The 22913-nt window shown below is 46.3% G+C and overlaps 1 protein-coding gene across 7 annotated transcripts in view; it reads right to left on the bottom strand.

The window, feature by feature from the left end:
• mtus1a (microtubule associated tumor suppressor 1a) overlaps nucleotides 1-22913 on the bottom strand; it is a 67451-nt gene that overhangs the window by 33322 nt on the left and 11216 nt on the right. For 3 of the 7 annotated variants that reach the window (XR_006004011.2, XM_041904086.2, XM_041904085.2), the window contains exons 2-6: nucleotides 18933-21439; nucleotides 18055-18283; nucleotides 15860-16129; nucleotides 14293-14397; nucleotides 13511-13621 (exon numbers count right to left, since the gene is read on the bottom strand). Coding sequence is in view for 6 of the 7 variants with exons in the window: in XM_041904086.2 (XP_041760020.2) it covers nucleotides 13511-13621; nucleotides 14293-14397; nucleotides 15860-16129; nucleotides 18055-18283; nucleotides 18933-21233 (3016 nt within the window). In the remaining variant the exon portion in view is untranslated. Of the gene's footprint in view, nucleotides 1-10908; nucleotides 11242-13510; nucleotides 13622-14292; nucleotides 14398-14685; nucleotides 15149-15859; nucleotides 16130-18054; nucleotides 18284-18932; nucleotides 21440-22913 lie in introns of those variants that run through there. The other 4 variants (XM_045226414.1, XM_041904087.2, XM_041904089.2 and 1 more) reach the window with 4 other exon arrangements.

Raw genomic sequence — 22913 nt, 5'->3', positions numbered from 1 at the left:
AGCTATAGGCGTGTTACTACAAAGTGTTGCCATGAGGTAAAACAGAAGCAGATGCGTTAGATACGGTGTGTTTGAGAACGTATCATTGATATTGGACACCTGCGGCTGGCAAGCTGTAAGACACTAGATGCTGCTTGCCTCGTTCTGTTGAGGGAAAGTATGTAATGGGACAGTGAGGACAGGCTTAGACATAACAGGAATACCAGCTTTAATGAGGGAAAGATTGTACCAATGCCCTCTGGGGACACTTCCAGTCACATAACCCTGGTATCAGATTTAGAGGATTTAGGATGACAACTGGCCTCCCTAATTAAAACACAAGACCAACAAACGTGATAGTGTGTTCTGGTTTTGAATGGGACTGGTGAGTGTATGGAGTACTGTAGAGTTCTATCGATGACAAACTCCAATCAGAGAAATGTACCATCTACATCCTACATAAATTTACGCTTATGTGTGAAGCTTCAAACATGAATATCCCTTTACAGACATACTAGATTTACCCCATGAGCCCATAGATTAACATACAGGGGACAATACTCTGGCTAAATTTAAAGTGGCAAGGATGGCAGCATCCAACCACATCACAACAGTGAGGGTGTCATTTCAAAAGGACTCTGACGGTCAGGTTAGTCAGACCTACAGTAGTATGCCTTAATGAGCTTCTTCATGAAAGGATGTTAGGATACTGCTTTCAACCCCCATTTTAACATCCATATACAGTGCCTTCGGAAAGTATTCAGACCCCTTAACTTTTTCCACATTTTGGTAGGTTACAGCCTTATTCTAAAATTGATTAGATTGTTTTTCCCCCCTCATTAATCTACACACAATACCCCATAATGACAAAGCAAAAACAGGTTTTTAGACATTTTTGCACATTTATTAAAAACAATAAACTGAAATATCACATTGACATAAGTATTCAGACCCTTTACTCAGTACTTTGTTGAAGCACCTTTTTGGCTCAATTACAGCCTCAAGTCTTCTTGGGTATGACGCTACAAGCTTGGCACACATGTATTTGGGGAGTTTCTCCCATTCTTCTTTGCAGATCCTCTCAAGCTCTGTCAGGTTGGATGGGGAGCGTTGCTGCACAGCTATTTTCAGGTCTCTCTAGAGATGTTCGATCGGGTTCAAGTCCGGGCTTTAGCTGGGCCACTCAAGGACATTCAGAGACTTGTCCCGAAGCCACCCCTGCGTTGTCTTGGCTATGTGCTTAGTGTCATTGTCCTGTTGGAAGGTGAACCTTCACCCCAGTCTGAGGTACTGAGTGCTCTGGAGCACGTTTTCATCAAGGATCTCTCCGTACTTTGCGTCGTTCATCTTTCCCTTGATCCTGACTAGTCTTCCAGTCCCTGCCGCTGAAAAACCTCCCAACAGCATGATGCTGCCACCACCATGCTTCACCGCAGGGATGGTGCCAGGTTTCCTCCAGAAGTGACGCTTGGCATTCAGGCCAAAGAGTTCAATCTTGGTTTCATCAAACCAGAGAATCTTGTTTCTCATGGTCTGAGAGTCCTTTCGGTGCCTTTTGGCAAACTCCACACGGGATGTCATGTGCCTTTTACTGAGGAGTGGCTTCCGTCTGGCCACTCTACCATAAAGTCCTGATTGGTGGAGTGCTGCAGAGATGGTTGTCCTTCTGGAAGGTTCTCCCATCTCCACAGAGGAACTATGGAGCTCTGTCAGAGTGACCATCGGGTTCTTGGTCCCCTCCCTGACCAAGGCCCTTCTCCCCCGACTGCTCGGTTTGGCCGGGCGGCCAGCTCTAGGAAGAGTCTTGGTGGTTCAAAACTTATTCCATTCAAGAATGATGGAGGCCACTGTGTTCTTGGGGACCTTCAACGCTTCAGAAATGTTTTGGTACCCTTCCCCAGATCTGTGCCTCAACACAATCCTGTCTCTGAGCTCTACGGACAATTCCTTCGACCTCATGGCTTGGTTTTTGCTCTGACATGCACTGTCATCAACTGTGGGACCTTATATAGACAAGTGTGTGCCTTTCCAAATCATGTCCAATCAATTGAATTTACCACAGGTGGACTCCAATCAAGGATGATCAATGGAAACAGGATGCACCGGAGCTCAATTTCGAGTCTCATAGCAAAGTGTCCGAATACTTATGTAAATAAGGTATTTTAGTTTTTTTATTTGTAATACATTTGCAAACATTTCTAAAAACCTGTTTTTGCTTTGTCATTATGGGGTATTGTGTGTAGATTGCTTAGGATTTATTTATATTTAATCCATTTTAGAATAAGGCTGTAATGTAAAAAAGAAATGTAAAAAGTCAAGGGGTCTGAATACTTCCGAATGCAATGTATTTACATTAACATTGTAATTTAGCAGACGCTCTTATCCAGAGTGACTTACAGTATTGAGTGCATACATTTTTCATACTGGACCCCCGTGGGAATCAAACCCACAACCCTGGCGTTGCAAGCACCACGCTCTACCAATGGAGCCACACGGGACCCCATATGAACAAACATCACAAACCAAAAATATCACATATGATATTCAGGTTAAATGGTAACACCAAATAGGTTTTTAATGCCCTAACGAGAGACAGAAATAAGGTTTTAGACTCTAAACAACATTCCTTACCCCAGGACACCTTAGCGGTTGACTATCCAGGAAACAGGAAAAGGAGCATGGTGTTACCACAGGACACCTTAGCGGTTGACTATCCAGGAAACAGGAAAAGGAGCACGGTGTTACCCCAGGACACCTTAGCGGTTGACTATCCAGGAAACAGGAAAAGGAGCATGGTGTTACCCCAGGACACCTTAGCGGTTGACTATCCAGGAAACAGGAAAAGGAGCACGGTGTTACCCCAGGACACCTTAGCGGTTGACTATCCAGGAAACAGGAAAAGGAGCACGGTGTTACCCCAGGACACCTTAGCGGTTGACTATCCAGGAAACAGGAAAAGGAGCACGGTGTTACCCCAGGACACCTTAGCGGTTGACTATCCAGGAAACAGGAAAAGGAGCACGGTGTTACCCCAGGACACCTTAGCAGTTGACTATCCAGGAAACAGGAAAAGGAGCACGGTGTTACCCCAGGACACCTTAGCGGTTGACTATCCAGGAAACAGGAAAAGGAGCACGGTGTCCGCATTGATCTGAGAGTTTTGTTTGTCTCGTTAATAAACAGATCAATGCAGACACAGAGCTCCTTTTTCTGTAGTCAACAGTTGAAGTGTCCTGGGGTAAGGAATGTTGTTTGGATTTTTTCAAGTCCCTCAGTCAAACACTGGATTCACCTTTTTTGTTCAAGCTGGGCTGAAGTGCGTTTGTGTACACTTTCTTTCCAAGGTTTGTTTATTTATTTTACCCCTTTTTCTCCCCAATTTCATGATATCCAATCGGTAGTTACAGTCTTGTCCCATCGCTGCACCTCCCCTACGGACTCGGGAGAGGCGAAGGTCAAGAGCCATTTGTCCTCCGAAACACGACCCTGCCATGTCACACTGCTTCTTCACACACTGCTCGCTTAAACCAGAAGCCAGCCGCACAAATGTGTCGGAGGAAACACTGACCGAAGTCAGCTTGCAGGCGCCAGGCCCGCCACAAGGAATCACTAGAGCGCGATGGGACAAGGAAATCCCAGCCGGCCGGCCAGCCAAACCCTCCCCTAACCCAGACGACGCTGGGCCAATTGTGCGCCGCCTCATGGTCTCCCGGTCACAGCCGGCTGTGATACAGCCTGGGATCGAACAGCGATGCAGTGCCTTAGACCGCTGCGCCACTCAGTAGACCCCTCTTTCCAAGGTTTCAACCTGAAGTACAAGTTAATGGATCAAAACCTGGAGTTGTGTCAGAAATGTCCATGTTGTTTACCACTTCATGATAATATTTTGCTGACTGAAACGATTGTTAATAATTCTATTAATAACATAAACTAGAAAAGCACTCTATTGAGACTATAGTTATCATATAATAGCTCACATGTAAATGAAGTAGCATTCATAAATATGCCACATCTTGCACAACCATTTAGTCTATACTGGAAGCTGGCTGTTGGCTTGACCAGCCCCATGCTGGTTTTGAGGGGAGGGCTGTGTGGTATTGAGGGGAGGGCTGTGTGGTATTGAGGGGAGGGCTGTGTGGTATTGAGGGGAGGGCTGTGTGGTATTGAGGGGAGGGCTGTGTGGTATTGAGGGGAGGGCTGTGGTATTGAGGGGAGGGCTGTGTGGTATTGAGGGGAGGGCTGTGTGGTATTGAGGGGAGGGCTGTGTGGTATTGAGGGGAGGGCTGTGTGGTATTGAGGGGAGGGCTGTGTGGTGCGAGATGTTCTCTATGTAGTCTGACGCCCTCTGCTGGTGATGTCAGAGGTCCCTGGTCTCTGGACTCTGTGGGGATTACTTATGCAATTCTGCAGCAGCAGCCAAGACCTGCCCTGAGACACACATACATGCAGCATAGTCCTGCCCACACGCAATATGATACACAGGCATTGGAAATACTGCAGTGGATACTATTGAACACATTTTTATATAGGTCTCAATTCTGAGTAAACTGACATGTTGAATCATTATAATATGTATCGGAGAAAATATGTAAAGGTCATAGTTTCTAATCAGTTCACTAATTTGAGATTCTGACAATTTCTTAAGCTTTCTTCAAAACAGTTTGAGTGCCCTAATATAGCCACATATCCACTTGGGAGATTGGAGAAGGAACTTTTATGATGTCATGGAATTTCAGTCCCCCTTTAGGAAGTGAGTCCTGGGGTAAAAATTGACATTATTATGCAACAGATAACCGCAGAGTGTTTCAATAATTAATGTTAATCTCTTTTACCTGTATTATTCAAACCCGTCCCAAGAGGCAGCTGGCCATGCACTCTAGACAATGCAGGGTTGTCCCTACTTACCACAGCCACAAAATACAAATTGGCTATATCGTAAAAATTCTAAAATTAGATTTTTGGTCTTCATTTAAGGTTAGGCATAAGGTTAGCAGTGTGGTTAAGGGTTAGGTTTAAAATAAAATTTTAAGAGAAATTCTAGAACTAGGCGGGATTTAGACATTTGTGGCTGTGGTAACAACCCCAAAACAGGTGTTTCTGTTGCCATCCAATTGGTGTCTGCCATGGCAAGAGAGCCCCTACAGCTATTTTGATCAAGTATCCAGATAAGCAGAGGATGACATAACATGGAAATTGTAACGCACTCCTTCTCCTAGCTCTATAGCAATTATATTCCCACTCTGACACCATAGAGTGGGGTTTACTGGTGCCACCAGGCGATGGCCGAAGCACAATGCATGATGGGTGATGAGAGGCTGATCACAATAACATTATTGTACGGCTGTGGGGTGATGGAATAATACCAGTAAAAGTGCTAAGTGAAACGCTATTGATTCTGAACAATCCCCTCTCCAAAAGGTACTTCAATTCAGAAACTAACTCAGGCCATGTTATTCAATATAATTTTCCTGGTCTTTCAAATTAATAACTTGGCACCGACTGTTACAGGGGCACACATTGAAATACAGGTAACTGCCCAAATAAAAGAAACATCAACATAAAAGTGTCTTAATAGGGCATTGGACCACCATGAAACAGACCAGCTTCAATGCATCTTGGCATAGATTCTACAAGAGTTTGGAACTCTATTGGAGGGATGCGACACCATCCTTCCATGACAAATTCCATCATTTGGTGTTTTGTTGATGGTGGTGGAAAACGCTGTCTCAGGCGACGCTCCAGAATCTCCCATAAGTGTTAAATTGGGTTGAGATCTGATGACTGAGACGGCCAAGGCATATGGTTTACATTGTTTTCATGCTCATCAAACCATTCAGTGACCACTCATGCCCTGTGGATGGGGGCATTGTCATCCTATGGGGGCATAGTCATGGTAGCCAAAATAATGGCCTGCCCAGCATTTTTATACACAACCCTAAGCATGATGGGATGTCAATTGCTTAATTAACTCAGGAACCAGACCTGTGTGAAGGCACCTGCTTTCAATATACTTTGTATCCCTCATTTACTCAAGTGTTTCCATTATTTCTTTCAGTTACCTGTATATACAGCCTTCAGTTAGTGCCAAACATTACTCCTTCCTTCCAACATCTACATCACATTAAGAGATGGGCTAAGTGATCCCCAGCTCAAGAAGAGGTTAGTTCCTGATTAGGTTCTGACTTGGATAACACTAGATAAAACCCTTTTTAAAAAATCACAACATTTTCAAATGTGCCAACATTCTCAAAACGGATCACTCCCGTGGAGCAGTGGAACACAGAATTACACCACTTCCACGACACCAAGCCGGTGTGTTCTAGTCCTTTAGGGTTAGAAATCAGATTGGGCTTATTTTGCCATCTCTTTATCGTCTCGAAACAGAAACAAAAGTGTGGACCCATTTGGGGGGCATGCAAGCACGGCTAATTAATTCTCCATCTGCAATCTGTCATTATTGAACTTAAAGGAAACCAGATGACATAGACTGTAGTAAAATCTAGGTAAGAGAAGTAACCTTTAATGGTTTCTCAGCATGTCAGAGGGTTAAATAGACTATTGTAGGGCTGCACAATTAATCACATTTTAATCGAAATTGCAATATTGACATGTGCAACATCCATATCGCAAGAGGCTGCAATGTATTTATTTTTACGCCATGAATGTAACATTCAAACCTAATAAGGGTCACCTGGGAAACTCTGACCAACACTTTGGTTCCTGCTTTGTCATAACAATTTCTACTGTACCTGTCCTTTTCATTAGTTGTCATGCCAAACGACACCAACCATCGAATCGGAATACTCATTTTATTTACACTGACCAAAAATATAAACGCAACATGTAAAGTGTTGGTCCCATGTTTCATGAGCTGAAATAAAAGCAAACAGAAATTTTCCATATGCACAAAAAGCTTATTTCTCTAGAATTTTGTGCACAAATTTATTTACATCCCTGTTAGTGAGCATTTCCCCTTTGCCAAGATAATCCATCCACCTGACAGGTGTGGTATATCAAGAAGCTAATTAAACAGCATGATCATTATACAGGTGCACCTTGTGCTGGGGACAATAAAAGGCCACTCTAAAATGTGCCGTTTTGTCACAACACAATGCCACAGATGTCTCAAGTTTTGAGGGAGCGTGCAATTGGCATGCTGACTGCAGGAATATCCACCAGAGCGGTTGCCAGAGAATGTAATGTTAATTTCTCTACCATAAGCCGCATCCAACATCGTATTAGAGAATTTGGCAGTACGTCCAACCAGCCTCACAACGTGTAACCACGCCAGCCCAGGACCTACACATCTGGCTTCTTCACCTGTGGAATCGGAGACCAACCACCCGGACAGCTGATAAAACTGTGGGTTTGCACAACCAAATAATTTCTGCACAAACTGTCAGAAACCGTCTCAGGGAAGCTCATCTGCGTGCTCGTCGTCCTCACCAGGGACGAGGCGTTATAACCGACTTCAGTGGGCAAATGCTCACCTTCGATGGCCACTGGCACGCTGGAGAAGTGTGCTCTTCACGGATGAATCCCGGTTTCAACTGTACCGGGCAGATGGCAGACAGCATGTATGGCGTTGTGTGGGCGAGTGGTTTGCTGATGTCAACGTTGTGAACAGAGTGCCCCATGGTGGTGGTGGGGTTATGGTATGGGCAGGCATAAGCTACGGACAAAGAACACAATTGCATTTTATCGATGGCAATTTTAATGCAGAGACACCGTGACGAGATCCTGAGGCCCATTGTCATGCCATTCATCCGACACCATCACCTCGTGTTTCAGCATGATAATGCACGGCCCCATGTCGCAACACAATTCCTGGAAGCTGAAAATGTCAGTTCTTCCATGGCCTGCATACTCACCAGTCACCCATTGAGCATTTTTGGGATGCTCTGGGTCAACGTGTACAACAGCGTGTCCAGTTTCCGCCAATATCCAGCAACTAAGCACAGCCATTGAAGGGGAGTGGGACAACATTCCACAGGCCACAATCAACAGCCTGATCAACTCTATGCGAAGGAGATGTCGCGTTGCATGGGGCAAATGGTGGTCACACCAGATACTGACTGGTTTTCTGATCCACGCCCATAGGTACACACACACACGTACGTACGTACGTACGTACGTATATATACATACACACAAAAGTATGTAGACACCCCTTCGGCTATTTCAGCCACACACGTTGCTGACAGGTGTATAAAATCGAGCACACAGCAATGCAATCTCCATAGACAAACATTGGCTGTAGAATGGCCTTACTGAAGGGCTCAGTGACTTTCAACGTGGCACCGTCATAGGATGCCACCTTTCCAACAAGTCAGTTCGTAAAATTTCTGCCCTGCTAGACCTGCCCCGGTCAACTGTAAGTGCTATTATTGTGAAGTGGAAACATCTAGGAGCAACAACGGCTCAGCCGCAAAGTGGCAGGCCACAAGCTCACAGAACAGGACCACCGAGTGCTGAAGCATGCAGCGTGTAAAAATCGTCTGTCCTCGGTTGCAACACTCACTACAGAGTTCAAAACTGCCTCTGGAAGCAATGTCAGCATAAGAACTGTTCGTCGGGAGCTTCATGAAATGGGTTTCCATGGCCGAGCAGCCACACACAAGCCTAAGATCACCATTCGCATTGCCAAGTGTCGGCTGGAGTGGTGTAAATCTCGCCGCCATTAGACTCTGGAGCAGTGGAAACGCGTTCTCTGGAGTGATGAATCACACTTCACCATCTGGCAGTCCGATGGACGAATCTGGGTTTGGCGGATGCCACGAGAACGTTACCTGGCCCAATGCATAGTGCCAACAGTAAAGTTTGGTGGAGGAGGAATAATGGTCTGGGGCTGTTTTTCATGGTTCGGGCTAGGCCCCTTAGTTCCAGTGAAGGGAAATCTTAACGCTAGAGCATACAATGACATTCTAGACGATTCTGTGCTTCCAACTTTGTGGCAACAGTTTGGGGAAGGCCCTTTCCTGTTTCAGCATGACAATGCCCCCGTGCACAAAGCGAGGTCCATACAGAAATTGTTTGTCGAGATCGGTGTGGAAGAACTTGACTGGCCTGCACAGAGCCATGACCTCAACCACATCGAACACCTTTGGGATGAATTGGAACGCCGACTGCAAGCCAGGCCTAATCGCCCAACATCAGTGCCCGCAGCAATGTTCCAACATCTAGTGGAAAGCCTTCCCAGAAGAGTGGAGGCTGTTATAGCAGCAAAGGGGGGACCAAGTCCATATTAATGCCCATGATTTTGGAATGAGAAATCCTGAGTGGCGCAGTGGTCTAAGGCACTGCATCGCAGTGCTAACTGTGCCACTAGAGATCCTGGTTCGAATCCAGGCTCTGTCGCAGCCGGCCGCGACCGGGAGACTCATGGGCGGCGCACAATTGGCCCAGCGTCGTCTAGGGTAGGGGAGGGAATGGCCGGCAGGGATGTAGCTCAGTTGATAGAGCATGGTGTTTGCAACGCCAGGGTTGTGGGTTCGATTCCCACGGGGGGCCAGTATAAAAAAAAAAATGTAATCACTAACTGTAAGTCGCTCTGGATAAGAGCGTCTGCTAAATGACTAAAATGTAAATGTAAATGTAATGTTCAACAAGCAGGTGTCCACATACACTACATGACCAAAAGTATCTGTGACCAACAGATGCATATCTGTATTCCCAGTCATGTGAAATCCATAGATTAGGGCCTAATTTATTTATTTCAATTGACTGATTTCCTTATATAAACTGTAACTCAGTAAAATCTTTGAAATTGTTGCAGGTTGCATTTATATTTTGGTTCAGTGTATATGATTCCAACAGTTCACCCAAGTGTTTTGATCAATTTAATCGCAATATTTGGTCAAACAAATTGCAATTAGATTTGTCCATATCGTGCAACCCTACTGCATTGTATCATCTAGGTAAGAGAAGTAACCTTGAATGGTTTCTCAGCATGTCAGAGGGTTAAATCTAAGGTTCATGGTGTAAAGGTTAATAATCAAATCATGACTACCTTATAAGGGGATCACCTACAACGACCTACTCTGGGCCTTGTTTCAGGAGTTGCCATGCTGACAATTAATGTCACTCAAAAACAAGTGCCATCTCAATGTAATGTTTGAGGGAAACCTTATTTGGCTTTATTTGCCAAAAAAAAAAAAAAAAAAGGATGCATAAAAAATAAATAATCTGATGAGAATTTTATGTGGGATTTGTCCTCCGTCACAACATTCCCACAGCTCAACCTAGTGACTACTGCTGAAAATAACCCACATGTCAGGCTGAAACTGGAGCAGTGGGTCTCTCTGCATGTAAGACGAAGAGTGCTCTCATGCGTACACTCTCCACAAATACAACACACACAGCTATGTCTTACTATACTTGCGAGGACTTTTTGGGGACCAACAATTGATTCCCATTTAAAATCATATTTTCCCTAACCATAATTTGAACCCCAACCCTAATTCTAACCCTAAACTTAATCCCTAAACCTAACATTTTATTTTTTTTTACAAGTGAGGACCGGCAAAATGTCCTTTATTCTCTGAATATTAGTTTGTTTACTATTCTTTTGAGGACTTATGGTACTCACAAGTATAGTAAAATGTGTACACACACACACACACACACACACACACACACACACACAAATCCAACATGAAAAACATATTTCTGAAATCAACATGATTGTCAAGAGAAATCCCACTGAGTATTTCATTTAAATAATGTTTACAAAAAAAGAAACACAGAACATAAAAAACATGTTTCCATTTAGAGGAATACAGGTAGGTAGAGTGAAAGATGGACCTGTCCTGGTAAACAAAAGCTAAAAATAGATTCACAAACAGCGCAGCTCTGTGTGAGTAGCACGAATGGCAACAACAGCGGTAGCCCTAGCAGTTTCCTGTGTTGGCGGTGCAGTAATAAACAGACCTGTGTAGGACACCCCGGTGTTCTTCCTGCATCCTGACAGTTGCTGCAGGTTCCTAAGTAAACCCTTGGCCGCCAGCCGCACGTGGATGTTGACCAGTGAGAGTTTCGGAGACAATAACATCTCTCCAAACACCAAGGAAGTGATATACCCAACACTAACTACTGTACTTCAATCCCCAAAAAATCCAAAGGTAGAAGATGGTCAACTTGCTGTGCACCACATGCCAAAGACAGTCTCAGGGTAGCGTGCCTCAGGCGACAGCGGCACTGAGACATGAAGAGAAAAAAACAACAGTAGCAACCGTTACGATGTGAGAGCCCCTACAGTCAGTTCACCATGGCAGCAGGAACTCCTCCCACTCTGAATGAGGACCAGCAGCACATGCCCAGCTGGGAGAGAGGGCCGGCAGGGGGGGGGCTCTAGCAGTAGAGCTCCAGAATCTCCCAGAGCTGGACGATGCTGGGAGAGGAGAGGGGTGGAGGGGAGTGGGAGGGAAGGAGGAGAGGGGGAGGGGAGATGAGAGGAGAGGGGGAGGAGTGAACAGTGGAGGCTGGAGCGAATGGTGGCTCAATCTGGGCTACTATTATCACTAATTCACCGCTCCCTCCCTTCCGCTCTCCTTCACACCAGCAGAGAGAGGAGAAGAGAAATGGCGGGAGGTGATGGATACCTCGTAGCAAGGTTGAGCCTGATGAGCTAAAAACAACCCTGCTCCCTTAGACCTGCTCTAACAGTTCAACAGCTCTAAACCCTACTGTATGGGCGCTCTCTAAACCCTACTGTATGGGCGCTCTCTAAACCCTACTGTATGGGCGCTCTCTAAACCCTACTGTATGGGCGCTCTCTAAACCCTACTGTATGGGCGCTCTCTAAACCCTACTGTATGGGCGCTCTCTAAACCCTACTGTATGGGCGCTCTCTAAACCCTACTGTATGGGCGCTCTCTAAACCCTACTGTATGGGCGCTCTCTAAACCCTACTGTATGGGCGCTCTCTAAACCCTACTGTATGGGCGCTCTCTAAACCCTACTGTATGGGCGCTCTCTAAACCCTACTGTATGGGCGCTCTCTAAACCCTACTGTATGGGCGCTCTCTAAACCCTACTGTATGGGCGCTCTCTAAACCCTACTGTATGGGCGCTCTCTAAACCCTACTGTATGGGCGCTCTCTAAACCCTACTGTATGGGCGCTCTCTAAACCCTACTGTATGGGCGCTCTCTAAACCCTACTGTATGGGCGCTCTCTAAACCCTACTGTATGGGCGCTCTCTAAACCCTACTGTATGGGCGCTCTCTAAACCCTACTGTATGGGCGCTCTCTAAACCCTACTGTATGGGCGCTCTCTAAACCCTACTGTATGGGCGCTCTCTAAACCCTACTGTATGGGCGCTCTCTAAACCCTACTGTATGGGCGCTCTCTAAACCCTACTGTATGGGTGCTCTCTAAACCCTACTGTATGGGTGCTCTCTAAACCCTACTGTATGGGTGCTCTCTAAACCCTACTGTATGGGTGCTCTTTAAACCCTACTGTATGGGTGCTCTCTAAACCCTACTGTATGGGTGCTCTTTAAACCCTACTGTATGGGTGCTCTCTAAACCCTACTGTATGGGTGCTCTCTAAACCCTACTGTATGGGTGCTCTCTAAACCCTACTGTATGGGTGCTCTCTAAACCCTACTGTATGGGTGCTCTCTAAACCCTACTGTATGGGTGCTCTCTAAACCCTACTGTATGGGTGCTCTCTAAACCCTACTGTATGGGTGCTCTCTAAACCCTACTGTATGGGTGCTCTCTAAACCCTACTGTATGGGTGCTCTTTAAACCCTACTGTATGGGTGCTCTCTAAACCCTACTGTATGGGTGCTCTCTAAACCCTACTGTATGGGTGCTCTCTAAACCCTACTGTATGGGTGCTCTCTAAACCCTACTGCTTGATGATAATTAGTTAAATACATGACAGTCCTATCATCGCATTTACAGCATATGCTATGACAGGAGGGATAAACGATCTCCAGTCTCAGACTACATTACATTCTGGAGCTACAATCCATAACGAGAGGTCTGTTACTCCCTCTAGAAACTAAAAGGCCCACTGTCCAACATTCAGAATTATTATGCAAATAGTAAACAGCTTCAGCTGCCTTTGAGTATAAAAAGCTTCTATACATATTCTGACTGTTTTGGGCAACTGTAACTGTTTCAGTAGAACATTGTACATTCTATGCAGTCAAAGTGTAGATGGCCACAAGCAAAACCACCTCCCACTTGCCATAGAGGACTATGGACATGAACACAACAGTTGTATGTTTGTCTGCCAGAGAAACAAAGGGCTTTTCCTGCTGAGAGTCCTCATTATGTGTGACCAGGGAAGATTGGCCACAGCTCTCCAGAAAAGGTTTGGTTTAGAATAATCTAGTCAGAATTCAGAACCTCAAACATGCGCAGTTTCACACATTCTGGCAATCATGTATGGATATGACCATTGACCACATACAAAAAATGAAAATCTACATCTCAGATAGGCTTATTGAGTTGGGAAGTTCAACTCTTTTCCAACACAAAGTGTCAATACTGTCGGTAACTAAAATAACCATCTCACCAGGTAATACAGCGGCAGGACGAAGAAGTCTTGATGAAGCAGTTCTTTTCAGAGGGATGGCTCTGGACCCTGAGGGCACCTGATTGGTCGACGCTGTAGTTTTGCATCCTGCTGTGAATAATAAAAGCTTCAGATGAGGCTCAGGGTTTGAGTGGATTCGACCCATCACACACACACCAATAAGACACTGTACCCTGGCTATGAAGGGACTGAGAACAGATGCATCAAAGCTAGTTGTGCCTGCTGAATTACATTTAAAGGCTGACGCCTCATACGTAGAGGACAGGGGCTACTGATGGGAACTCAGCTAAACACATTTTAAAAGGTGTTTGATCAGTACACATCTTATCAGACTCCTGGATAAAATGAATGTTTAATCTAATCAAACTGCGCATAAGTATGTTTTAACAGTGTCCATCAGCACCCTGTTGACGCATCTAAACAAAGCTTCAAGTCAGCATTTTGGTTCTCTAATCTATTTCCTAATCACCCAAATTTCCCTTCCAGGGATTTGATAGCAGATGTTGTGAATCTAGACAGGCTCCATCTTATTTGCGCTGCATTATGGGATTTTAGGTGAAACACAAAACAGACTAACAACTAATCTGATTAGAATTTGGGAGATTGAGGGATTTAGAAAACAGAAATTGAGAGGGGATTCATTCCTTCAGGAAGAAAACAACAAAACAAACAAAACCTTGAGGGGAAAAAGCCAATAGAATAGTTGTTAGTCACTTGTTGGTTTTGTGGATAACTATGTCTGTATGAGAATCCCATCTCACCAGGTCCTATGTTACTCCCTGGGTGTGAGAGGAGTCTAGCTTTTAACACTGTGGTCTTGGATGAGGCTGGTCTTCCCACACACCCCTGGGCTGCTCCTGCAGAAACTGTAGGGCAGATAATACAGTCAAATAGTTAAGACATACTTCATCAGTATTCAGACACTCGACATCTAAAGTTGATGTGATTTACCGTTTTAGGAATGAAACATTTAAATGTAATTTCTATCATTTACAAATGAAGGAGGGAGCTTGGTGTCATACTTCATAATTCTACAAAACAGCTCCACCTTATTTACAGCAACAGAAGTTGAGTACATAGTGTACTAAAGAGAGGGGCCATGGACTGAGAATGGAGAGTTAAATGAAACAAGGCAGATGCCAAGTCTGACTTACTCTTCCATAGCCGGATTCTATTCTTCCCGTTAAAAGCGGCTAACAAAGGGATGATACAGAAGCGATAGGATCCAATGAGCAGGCATGTGAGCAGAGTGAGGTCACAGTGGGAGCCTGCAGCACTGCCTTGTGGGATCAATGAGGAATTGGTGAAAACCTGAGCAGAAAATTCAGTCCAAGTGCAGCTCCGGAGTCCCCCGTAACCAGACATTTGGAAGATGGAAAGATCGCAAACACAAAAACAGAAAACAACAGAAATCCTCCCTATGGCAGTCTAAATAGTCCTCTGTGGTATTTCTGTGGTGTGCGCTCTCCCCCTCTAGGCATCACTGTGACTGAACCACAGTGGAACAGACCCAATCTCCTAGACAACCATGTGTGGGGGACCCCAGACTGAAAAACAGAGCTGCTTAGCCAATCAGGTCTCAGTATGCTGAAGATGCTGAAAGGGAAAAGGCCCATTGTCTAATAGGGCTACCTCCCTCTCCCTCCCACTGTACAGCTCAACAGTCAGAAATTCCAAGGCATGCTTGTTAAGACACAATCAATGTTCGTATTATAACCATGCACAGTTGAACCATACAAGATGGGAATGTTGCCAATTCCTTTCATTCATTTGACTGTGTAGGATTCATTCACCTTACAGACTAGCTCTTTGATGTTCATCTCAAAGACTTCTCAGAGGGTTAGAGCTGGATCATCATCTAAGGAAGAACATAACTCAAAAATAATGCCCATCCGAAAAAGGATATAGCATTCACAGCCACTGCTGAACCTACTGAGGCGTACTGTAGACTTTCCTTTGCAGTATGTGATTTAATGTAGAAACAGATCACAGGAAAAATATGGGTCTCCAGCAGGCTGATGTGGAGGCTTAAAGCCAAGGAGATTTACGATTTAGCACAGCCCAGTCAGTAGCCTCTCAATGTGGGTCACCATGTACAGTCCACTGCTCCCCCCGTAACCAGATGTGTCCTTAGAAATCAACCTGACAGCACCAGACTGACAGTGGAGAGCAACAACATTGATAAAGACTCTTTCCCAGATTCTTGCTGTGAACAAGAATGTGTTCAGTCAATTTACCTCGTAAAATAAGGCTATAAAAATCTTACTTTTTTTATTCAACTAGAACAAAACAATATCAGAGTATGATTTCCCTAGTTGAGCTTCTCACCTTGGACGTTACCTGTGCTGCCACTGTGCTCATTGTGGACACTGGCCTTGGAAGGGATGCTCTTGGGGACACCCTGGGACTTGGAAGGGATGCTCTTGGGGACACCCTGGGACTTGGAAGGGATGCTCTTGGGGACACCCTGGGACTTGTAGGGCAGTCTGGAGGAGGAGACAGCAGTAGAGGGCTGGTGGGGTCTGGAACCAGTGACTGGGGGCTTAGTGCTACCGTTGGCTGAGGAGGTTCCAACCTCTGTCTGGGACCTCTGATGACCTATGTGACAAAACATTGGTAGAGAGATCAGCATTGAGACGCAGAAATCAGAGGCAGAAGTGTAAAGAAAGAAAGCCTGCAGGGTGTAACAGTATATTCTGCTCCTACATGTTTTCATAAGGCTGCACCACAATACACAGACAACATTTCAACTGTACTCAAAGTGCCCCAGTCCTTGTGTTCAGTAGTCCATCTGGTAACTGGTCAGAGATCAGCTGTTATGAGCCATGGTCAAGGCAAAGGGTGAACTGACTGGTGCTTTTGTTCATGCCAGATCAGAGCACTGGTAGAAATATAATAATTGCCCTAAGCAGGTTGGATAGCAGACAGACAGGCTTGGCCTTGCTCCACATCAGGCCTGTTACGCCACCCAATACCCCTCTGATGGAGTTACATAAGCAGGTTACATGAATGACTGGTGTCAAATAAGAGCACAAAGCTGAGTGCCAAATTGTGTGGCACCTATCATTTCCTCATGGTTACTAATTTTTCTGCACCAAGTTTGCTACATGATATCATCTTCATATCAGGAAACCCCTACTAAAAACTCACCCAGTTTGAAGACCTTGCAAACTTTACGGGGAGACTCCATCCCACTCATTATAAAACAGTTTCAGGATTCAAGTAAAATGTAATAAACAGTACCAGGTGGCCCATAGCCATAAACAGTACCAGGTGGCCCATAGCCATAAACAGTACCAGGTGGCCCATAGCCATAAACAGTACCAGGTGGCCCATAGCCATAAACAGTACCAGGTGGCCCTTTGCCACATACAGAGTAGAGCCTGGGAACACTGCTACAGTCATACTAGGATCCTTTAAGGGAGTCGGTTTCACAGACATTGTGTTCTGTGGCTTTCACAGCAGCGCTGAGCTTTAAAAACCTCCCTTTCCTTCCTCTGCTTGTTCTATTAGCACAGCTGGCTTCCCATCAGAGGAAGAATCCCCCCCTCTCTCCTCCTTCCCTGGTACTGTCTCCACCCTCTCCCTTCACGCTGCTCATAGGAGCGGTAGAGGTAGAGTGATGGGGGTGGGGTGTTTATCTCTGGGTCCTGAGCTGAGCAGGGAAGCTAGGTGACATCTGTATCCATGCTATTCCTGTGGGGTCACGGCACAAGCTTAGGTCATCAGCAACAGGAAAGGTTGCCCTCTCATGGTGAGATTGTGTACTGCAACCTGGCTGACTACCACTGAAGCATGACCATTTAGAGGAGCCTGTTGAATCCAGATTGAACAAGGCCCTTTACAGTTACAGTAAAGTCAGCCATTGTATCATAGGAGAATGAGAGTTTTTAGAATCTCTTTCCCTCCTAAACTAAAGGACAGATAGCGATGCGAGGGTGAACGTGTTGGGCAATGAGACCGATGAGTACATGCTGATGACATCTTTAAAATCAGATGTATCACTAGTGAAACTGATCACTTAAAACACATAATGGAATCATCTGTACGAGCGGAGTCCATACATTTAAGCAGTTTTACAACAGAAACACTGTGCAGCTGCAGAATATTAGACTTCTAGGGTACAGCATCAGTTACATAAACCACCACACAAACCCAAAACACTATTCAGCTGGTCAGTCCTCTGGTGCTTATACACACTGCTAGACATACAGACCTGACTAAACGATAACAGGATAGCTCACTGTTTACATTACAGAGGAAATGCCTAGGAAATCATTAGGCCGGTGCTTATTCAAAGGCAGGCAGTCTGGATTAGAAAAAGGTATTAACTCTGTACCGCAGCCAATGTTTACACTATCCTCTGGATGAGATGTCACTTTTACCCTATGTGAGAGAGAGCAAAGCACTAATGCAAAAGCTCGGTGTGAATCTAGTCTTATAGAACTCTCACAGAGCAGCAAACGTTTTACACATTGTATTCTAACTTGAATTTAACGATGTCTGTTGGAGAACGCTCGTACCTGCTGTGGTGCTCTGTTTGGCCCGTGGCGAACACATACCTCCGGAGGCACTGCTGCAGACATCTCTTCCCTGCCTCAGCCTGGCTGCTGGAGGGAGAGCCTGGGAGGCTGAGGCAGGGGCTCCTCTGGCTCTGTTGAGGGATGGCCATACTCCAAGTCTACTCTTAATCCTGTCACACGCAGCTCCTCCTGCTGCCGTTGCTCCCGCCGCGGTCTTAGAGGAGGCCGTCTGCAACAAGAGCAACCCATCACTCCCAGAGTCCCACTCAACAGGCCCAGACAGCGCGTTCCCGCTCCTCACCGTGGGCCATAAACAGAGAGACCCAGCTCACTGGGAACTAAGACAAACACGTTGCAGGCAACAGAACCAAGCTGCTAGTGTACTTTACCCCCTGGGATTCATGCCAGTCCCGGACACCTCTCTCTCAGTTTTCCCCCTCCTCTAAAAACACTCTCAGAGCACATGGTGTGTGTTTGCTAGACTCCAGCTGAGCAGCAGTCTTGCCTCTTCTCTCCGAGGGATAATTAAAACCGATTTAAAGTACTACATTTCCATCTAAAAAGCCTGCTTTTTTAGATGGAAATCCCTCATAAGGAGGGCCTTGGAAAAACTGGACGTCTGTGGTCTACTTAATAATAATATCTCAGATCTGCCTAATGATGAAAAATTATTACTTTCAAAACGATCACATGGACCTTCACAAGCCCATTCATCTACAATGTTAGAAAATTAAACAAAGTAGTGTATTATATGCTGCAGTTATTCTAATGAATAGTATATTTTATGCACATTTCATCATACTTGGATTTGATTAAACAAGCCAAAACGCATTTATTCTACGTTACGTTTAGGGCACAAGACACTTGCATTTACTTACAAGGCAGATTTTCTTAACCTTGCTGCTTCCCTCTTCTGCTTCCTTCTTGGTCTCAGGCTGTTTGTTGTGGGTAGTGGCAGTGCGGTTGTGGCTGGCTGGTCTGGCCTGGCTCTGTCCCAGGTGGACGTAGACCTTGGGGATGATGAAGCTAGCGGAGCTGCTAGGGGAAGCTCTGGACTCCCTGTGTGGTGTAGATGTAGTGGAGGAACTCTCCGACCAGCAGCGGGACCGCCGTGCTGACACTGGTGCCTTGTCCTGATTGGATGGTGAGGAGGCTGAGGAGACGGAGCCAGGTCTCGTCCTGTGTGGCACTTCCTCCTTGTTGCCAGCCTTGCCAGTACTGGCCAGGGCTGGTGTAGGGTCAGCTCGCTGCTCTTTGGAGGGTGACTCTGTGGGAGATGGGAAACAGAAGGTCTGGTTTCCAGGCAGCACTGGAGCGGGTCCTCCTCCACAGTTAGAGGCCACGTGCTCGGCCTCTGAGCTGACCCGACTACTAGCCTGACTGTTGGGTGCTGGTGGGGCTGACAGGGATGCTCGACACTCTGCCTCCTCAGTCAAACTAAGAAGAAGTGGACCAATGGGAGACCCAGCAGCCGAAGAGAGGTCTTGGTCATCTGCCTGGATAAATGTAATTCCCAGGAAATCAGGCACTGCATTCTCGACCACAGCAGCCCTAGGGGGGCCATCTTCCACTGTGGCTAGTTTACTAGGAGTGTTTCTCATTGGAGTGTTCCTGTTCACTTGAGATGGTTTACTACAGGGCTGGTTGACTGGTTTCCCTGGCTTATTCTTTGCAGGTGCAGGGCTTCCCAATGCCAACGGATGAGCTGGTCTCGACATGATCTTGGGTCTCACACTGCTGAAATCCGGCTTTGGAAACCTTTTGATTTCAGATTTGCTGATTCTGTTAGCTGATGATGGGGGAAGCCTGGCGACCAAACTGTGTTTTGGGGATGCGAGCTTTGCGGCCGCCCCTCGCTGGTCTGTAGCCGTCTGGACCACAGGGCTCCCAGTGTGACTTTGTTCCCCAGTGCAGGGGGACTCCATTAGGGAGGGGAAGTCCAGGGGTTTGTTCCCAGCACACTGCACTGGTGTGGAGGTCTGGGCACGGCAGTCAGGGTCCAGCTCCTCTGAGACTGGCAGCATGAAGGTCCTGCCCTCGGTGGATCCTCCACTGAAATAGGCTTCCGAGCTGGCCCGCCTGCTGAGGGCTGGGGAAGCACCTCCACATGCAGCAGATGGGGCTGGCTCACACAGAAAGGTCCCCTGGTGTACACCCTTTGCCTCACAGGGATCCGCATCCACAGGAGACCCAGGCGGTGCCAGGCCGTCCCTCTCAGGAGGGAGATCCTGGTCGTCTGACTGGATAAAGGTCATGCCCCAGCACTGAGGGCCTGGGTTGTCTTTTACTTTGAGGGTGTCAGTGGGTCTGTTCTCCAGGAGGCCATCACAGACGCCAGGCAGGGTGGTGGTGGACACAGACAGCAGGCCATGGCCCAGGTCAGCAGGCAGGGCAGGGGAGCCGTGGGCAGAGGAACTGGTGGACAGCTCCACCAGAGACAGAGACACAGTGAGAGTGTCAGCCTCCTGCAGACAGAAGCTGTTCCACCTCATCACCATCTCTCCTGAGCCGATGGAGCAGTTGTTCTCACTGGAACCAGGGAGCGACACGGAGCTGGAGCTCTCTTCCCCCTCAGGAGGGGCCGATTCAGGAGAGGCAGCAACACTCCTGTCACCAGACGATGTGCTACTCCTCCAGTCACTCTGGTTGTCACCATGGTCCCCCTGCAGACTGGTGATCACCAGAGTGATATTCCCGTTCCAGTTGTCCAGGCTGGTGTTCACACAGCTGGAGATAGATGTTTGGACAGGTTCCATCACGTCCCCCTCACCAGGTACAGTCACTGCAGGTGAGAGGACAGTGTAGGTGCTATTCTCTGGAAATGTGATGAGGTCAAAGGAGCTGTTCTCTGGAGGTGAGCCAAGTTCGAGGCTACCGTTTATGGGTGTGTTAGTTGTGAATGTGCTATTGAGGGATACATCTCTTGGGTGGTCTGTGGGGTGGTTGGCCGGGGGCGGGGAGCCCTCCCTCAGGCAACACTCCATGTCCACGTCAGGGGGACTGGAGGTGTCTCCATCACTCAGGCTGCTCAGACTCCTCAGAGAGTCCGGGGAGGAGGACCCGAGACAGGCCACTGAGTTACCATTACGGTCCCCAGGCCCTGAGGAGAGGGCCAGCTGCAGGGGTCCCTGTGACGAGGGTCTACTCTTTGTCTTCACACTGCCAGGCTTTTTAGACATGTTTCAGCACAGCTGTGTTTGAGTTTACTGTATACCCACTGATTTATATCAAGTTGAGTTTTCAAAGCACCTCAAAATTAATAGCTATTTACTTCCATGGGTTTCAAATGACTTGGTTGGGCAGCAACCTTTTGAAACATACAGCTACAACTTTAACTTCATAGTTGATCCAGGAGAATGTCTGAGAATCACCATCAGGAACAGATCTGTACAAGAAAACAGGGACAAAATGGTGAGATGGCTGACGGAGTCAAAGGGGAATATTCTATACAACTATGTGATAAAATACACCAAACAAATTGAACTTAACATAAACCTAATATGCTCTGTACTTGTGTAATGGTCTGATCTCTGTATAAATTACACAAATGTCATCAAATGACATTTTTGGAGGTGACATGTTTGGGATGACTCTCTGACAATATTAAAAGAAAACCGATATCCCTGGACTAAACACCACACTCAGCACATTGGTGACAGATAGAAGTGGCATTGTTAAGGCTTTACTTTACAGGACTATAAGCCTGACATGAACATAGTACGCATACCCATCCTCATAGTTCAATATAAGCAAAAAAAAAAAAAAACTCATTCTCATCAGGGGAAACTGGCATTATTCAACCACTGGCTGTGTTAGTCCCCATGTTTCCTAGCCAATCCAGTGTTTTGCATTACAAATAATACTGTACAATTATCTGTACTCTGATACTCTACTGAATTGTTAATGACTTCAGACACGGTTTCATAAAAAATGTAAGAGTATATAGCCCAACTGTCTGAACTGTTGCTGGTCATGCTGACACTTGACATCAACTGTCTGAACTGTTGCTGGTCATGCTGACACTGGACATCAACTGTCTGAACTGTTGCTGGTCATGCTGACACTTGACATCAACTGTCTGAACTGTTGCTGGTCATGCTGACACTTGACATCAACTGTCTGAACTGTTGCTGGTCATGCTGACACTGGACATCAACTGTCTGAACTGTTGCTGGTCATGCTGACACTGGACATCAAGGCAGTGAATTCAGACACTCCATTGTATTACCATAGTATAACATTACCCTTTGACCAAAATAACTAACAGAAAACAAGAAACTTGAAATGGCAAATAACATTCCCTTGCCTGAGGGTTATAACAACCCACCCGATGCCCTGAGGCGTGAGAGCCGGGTGGCCAGTTGGGAATGATGCATGAGCAGTCACAACCCTAATGTGGACCCATGTTGGGGTTGATGTTGGGAAACCAGCCCAGTTGGGTTTGAGACCACGACCACTAAACACCAACCTAAACAGGCCTGTTGTGTTTGTTTCATTACATTTACGTCATTTAGCAGACACTCTTATCCAGAGCGACTTACAAATTGGTGCATTCACCTTATGATAGGCAGTGGGACAACCACTTTACAATATTTCTTTTCTTTTTCTTTGGGGTGGGGTAAGGGGAGGTAGAAGGATTACTTTAACCTATCCCAGGTATTCCTTAAAGAGGTAGGGTTTCAAGTGTCTCCGGAAGGTGGTGAGTTACTCCGCTGTCCTGGCATCTCAATGTCCTTGAGTGGCCCAGCCAGATTCCGGACTTGAACCCGATCGAACATCTCTGGAGAGACCTGAAAATAGCTGTGCAGCGACGCTCCCCATCCGACCTGACAGAGCTTGAGAGGATCTGCAGAGAAGAA

The sequence above is a fragment of the Coregonus clupeaformis genome, chromosome 2 (genome assembly GCF_020615455.1).
Source record: "Coregonus clupeaformis isolate EN_2021a chromosome 2, ASM2061545v1, whole genome shotgun sequence".
Lineage (NCBI taxonomy): Eukaryota > Metazoa > Chordata > Actinopteri > Salmoniformes > Salmonidae > Coregonus > Coregonus clupeaformis.
Note: the sequence above shows the minus strand (reverse complement) of the source record. Positions and strands in the feature narration are given on the sequence as shown.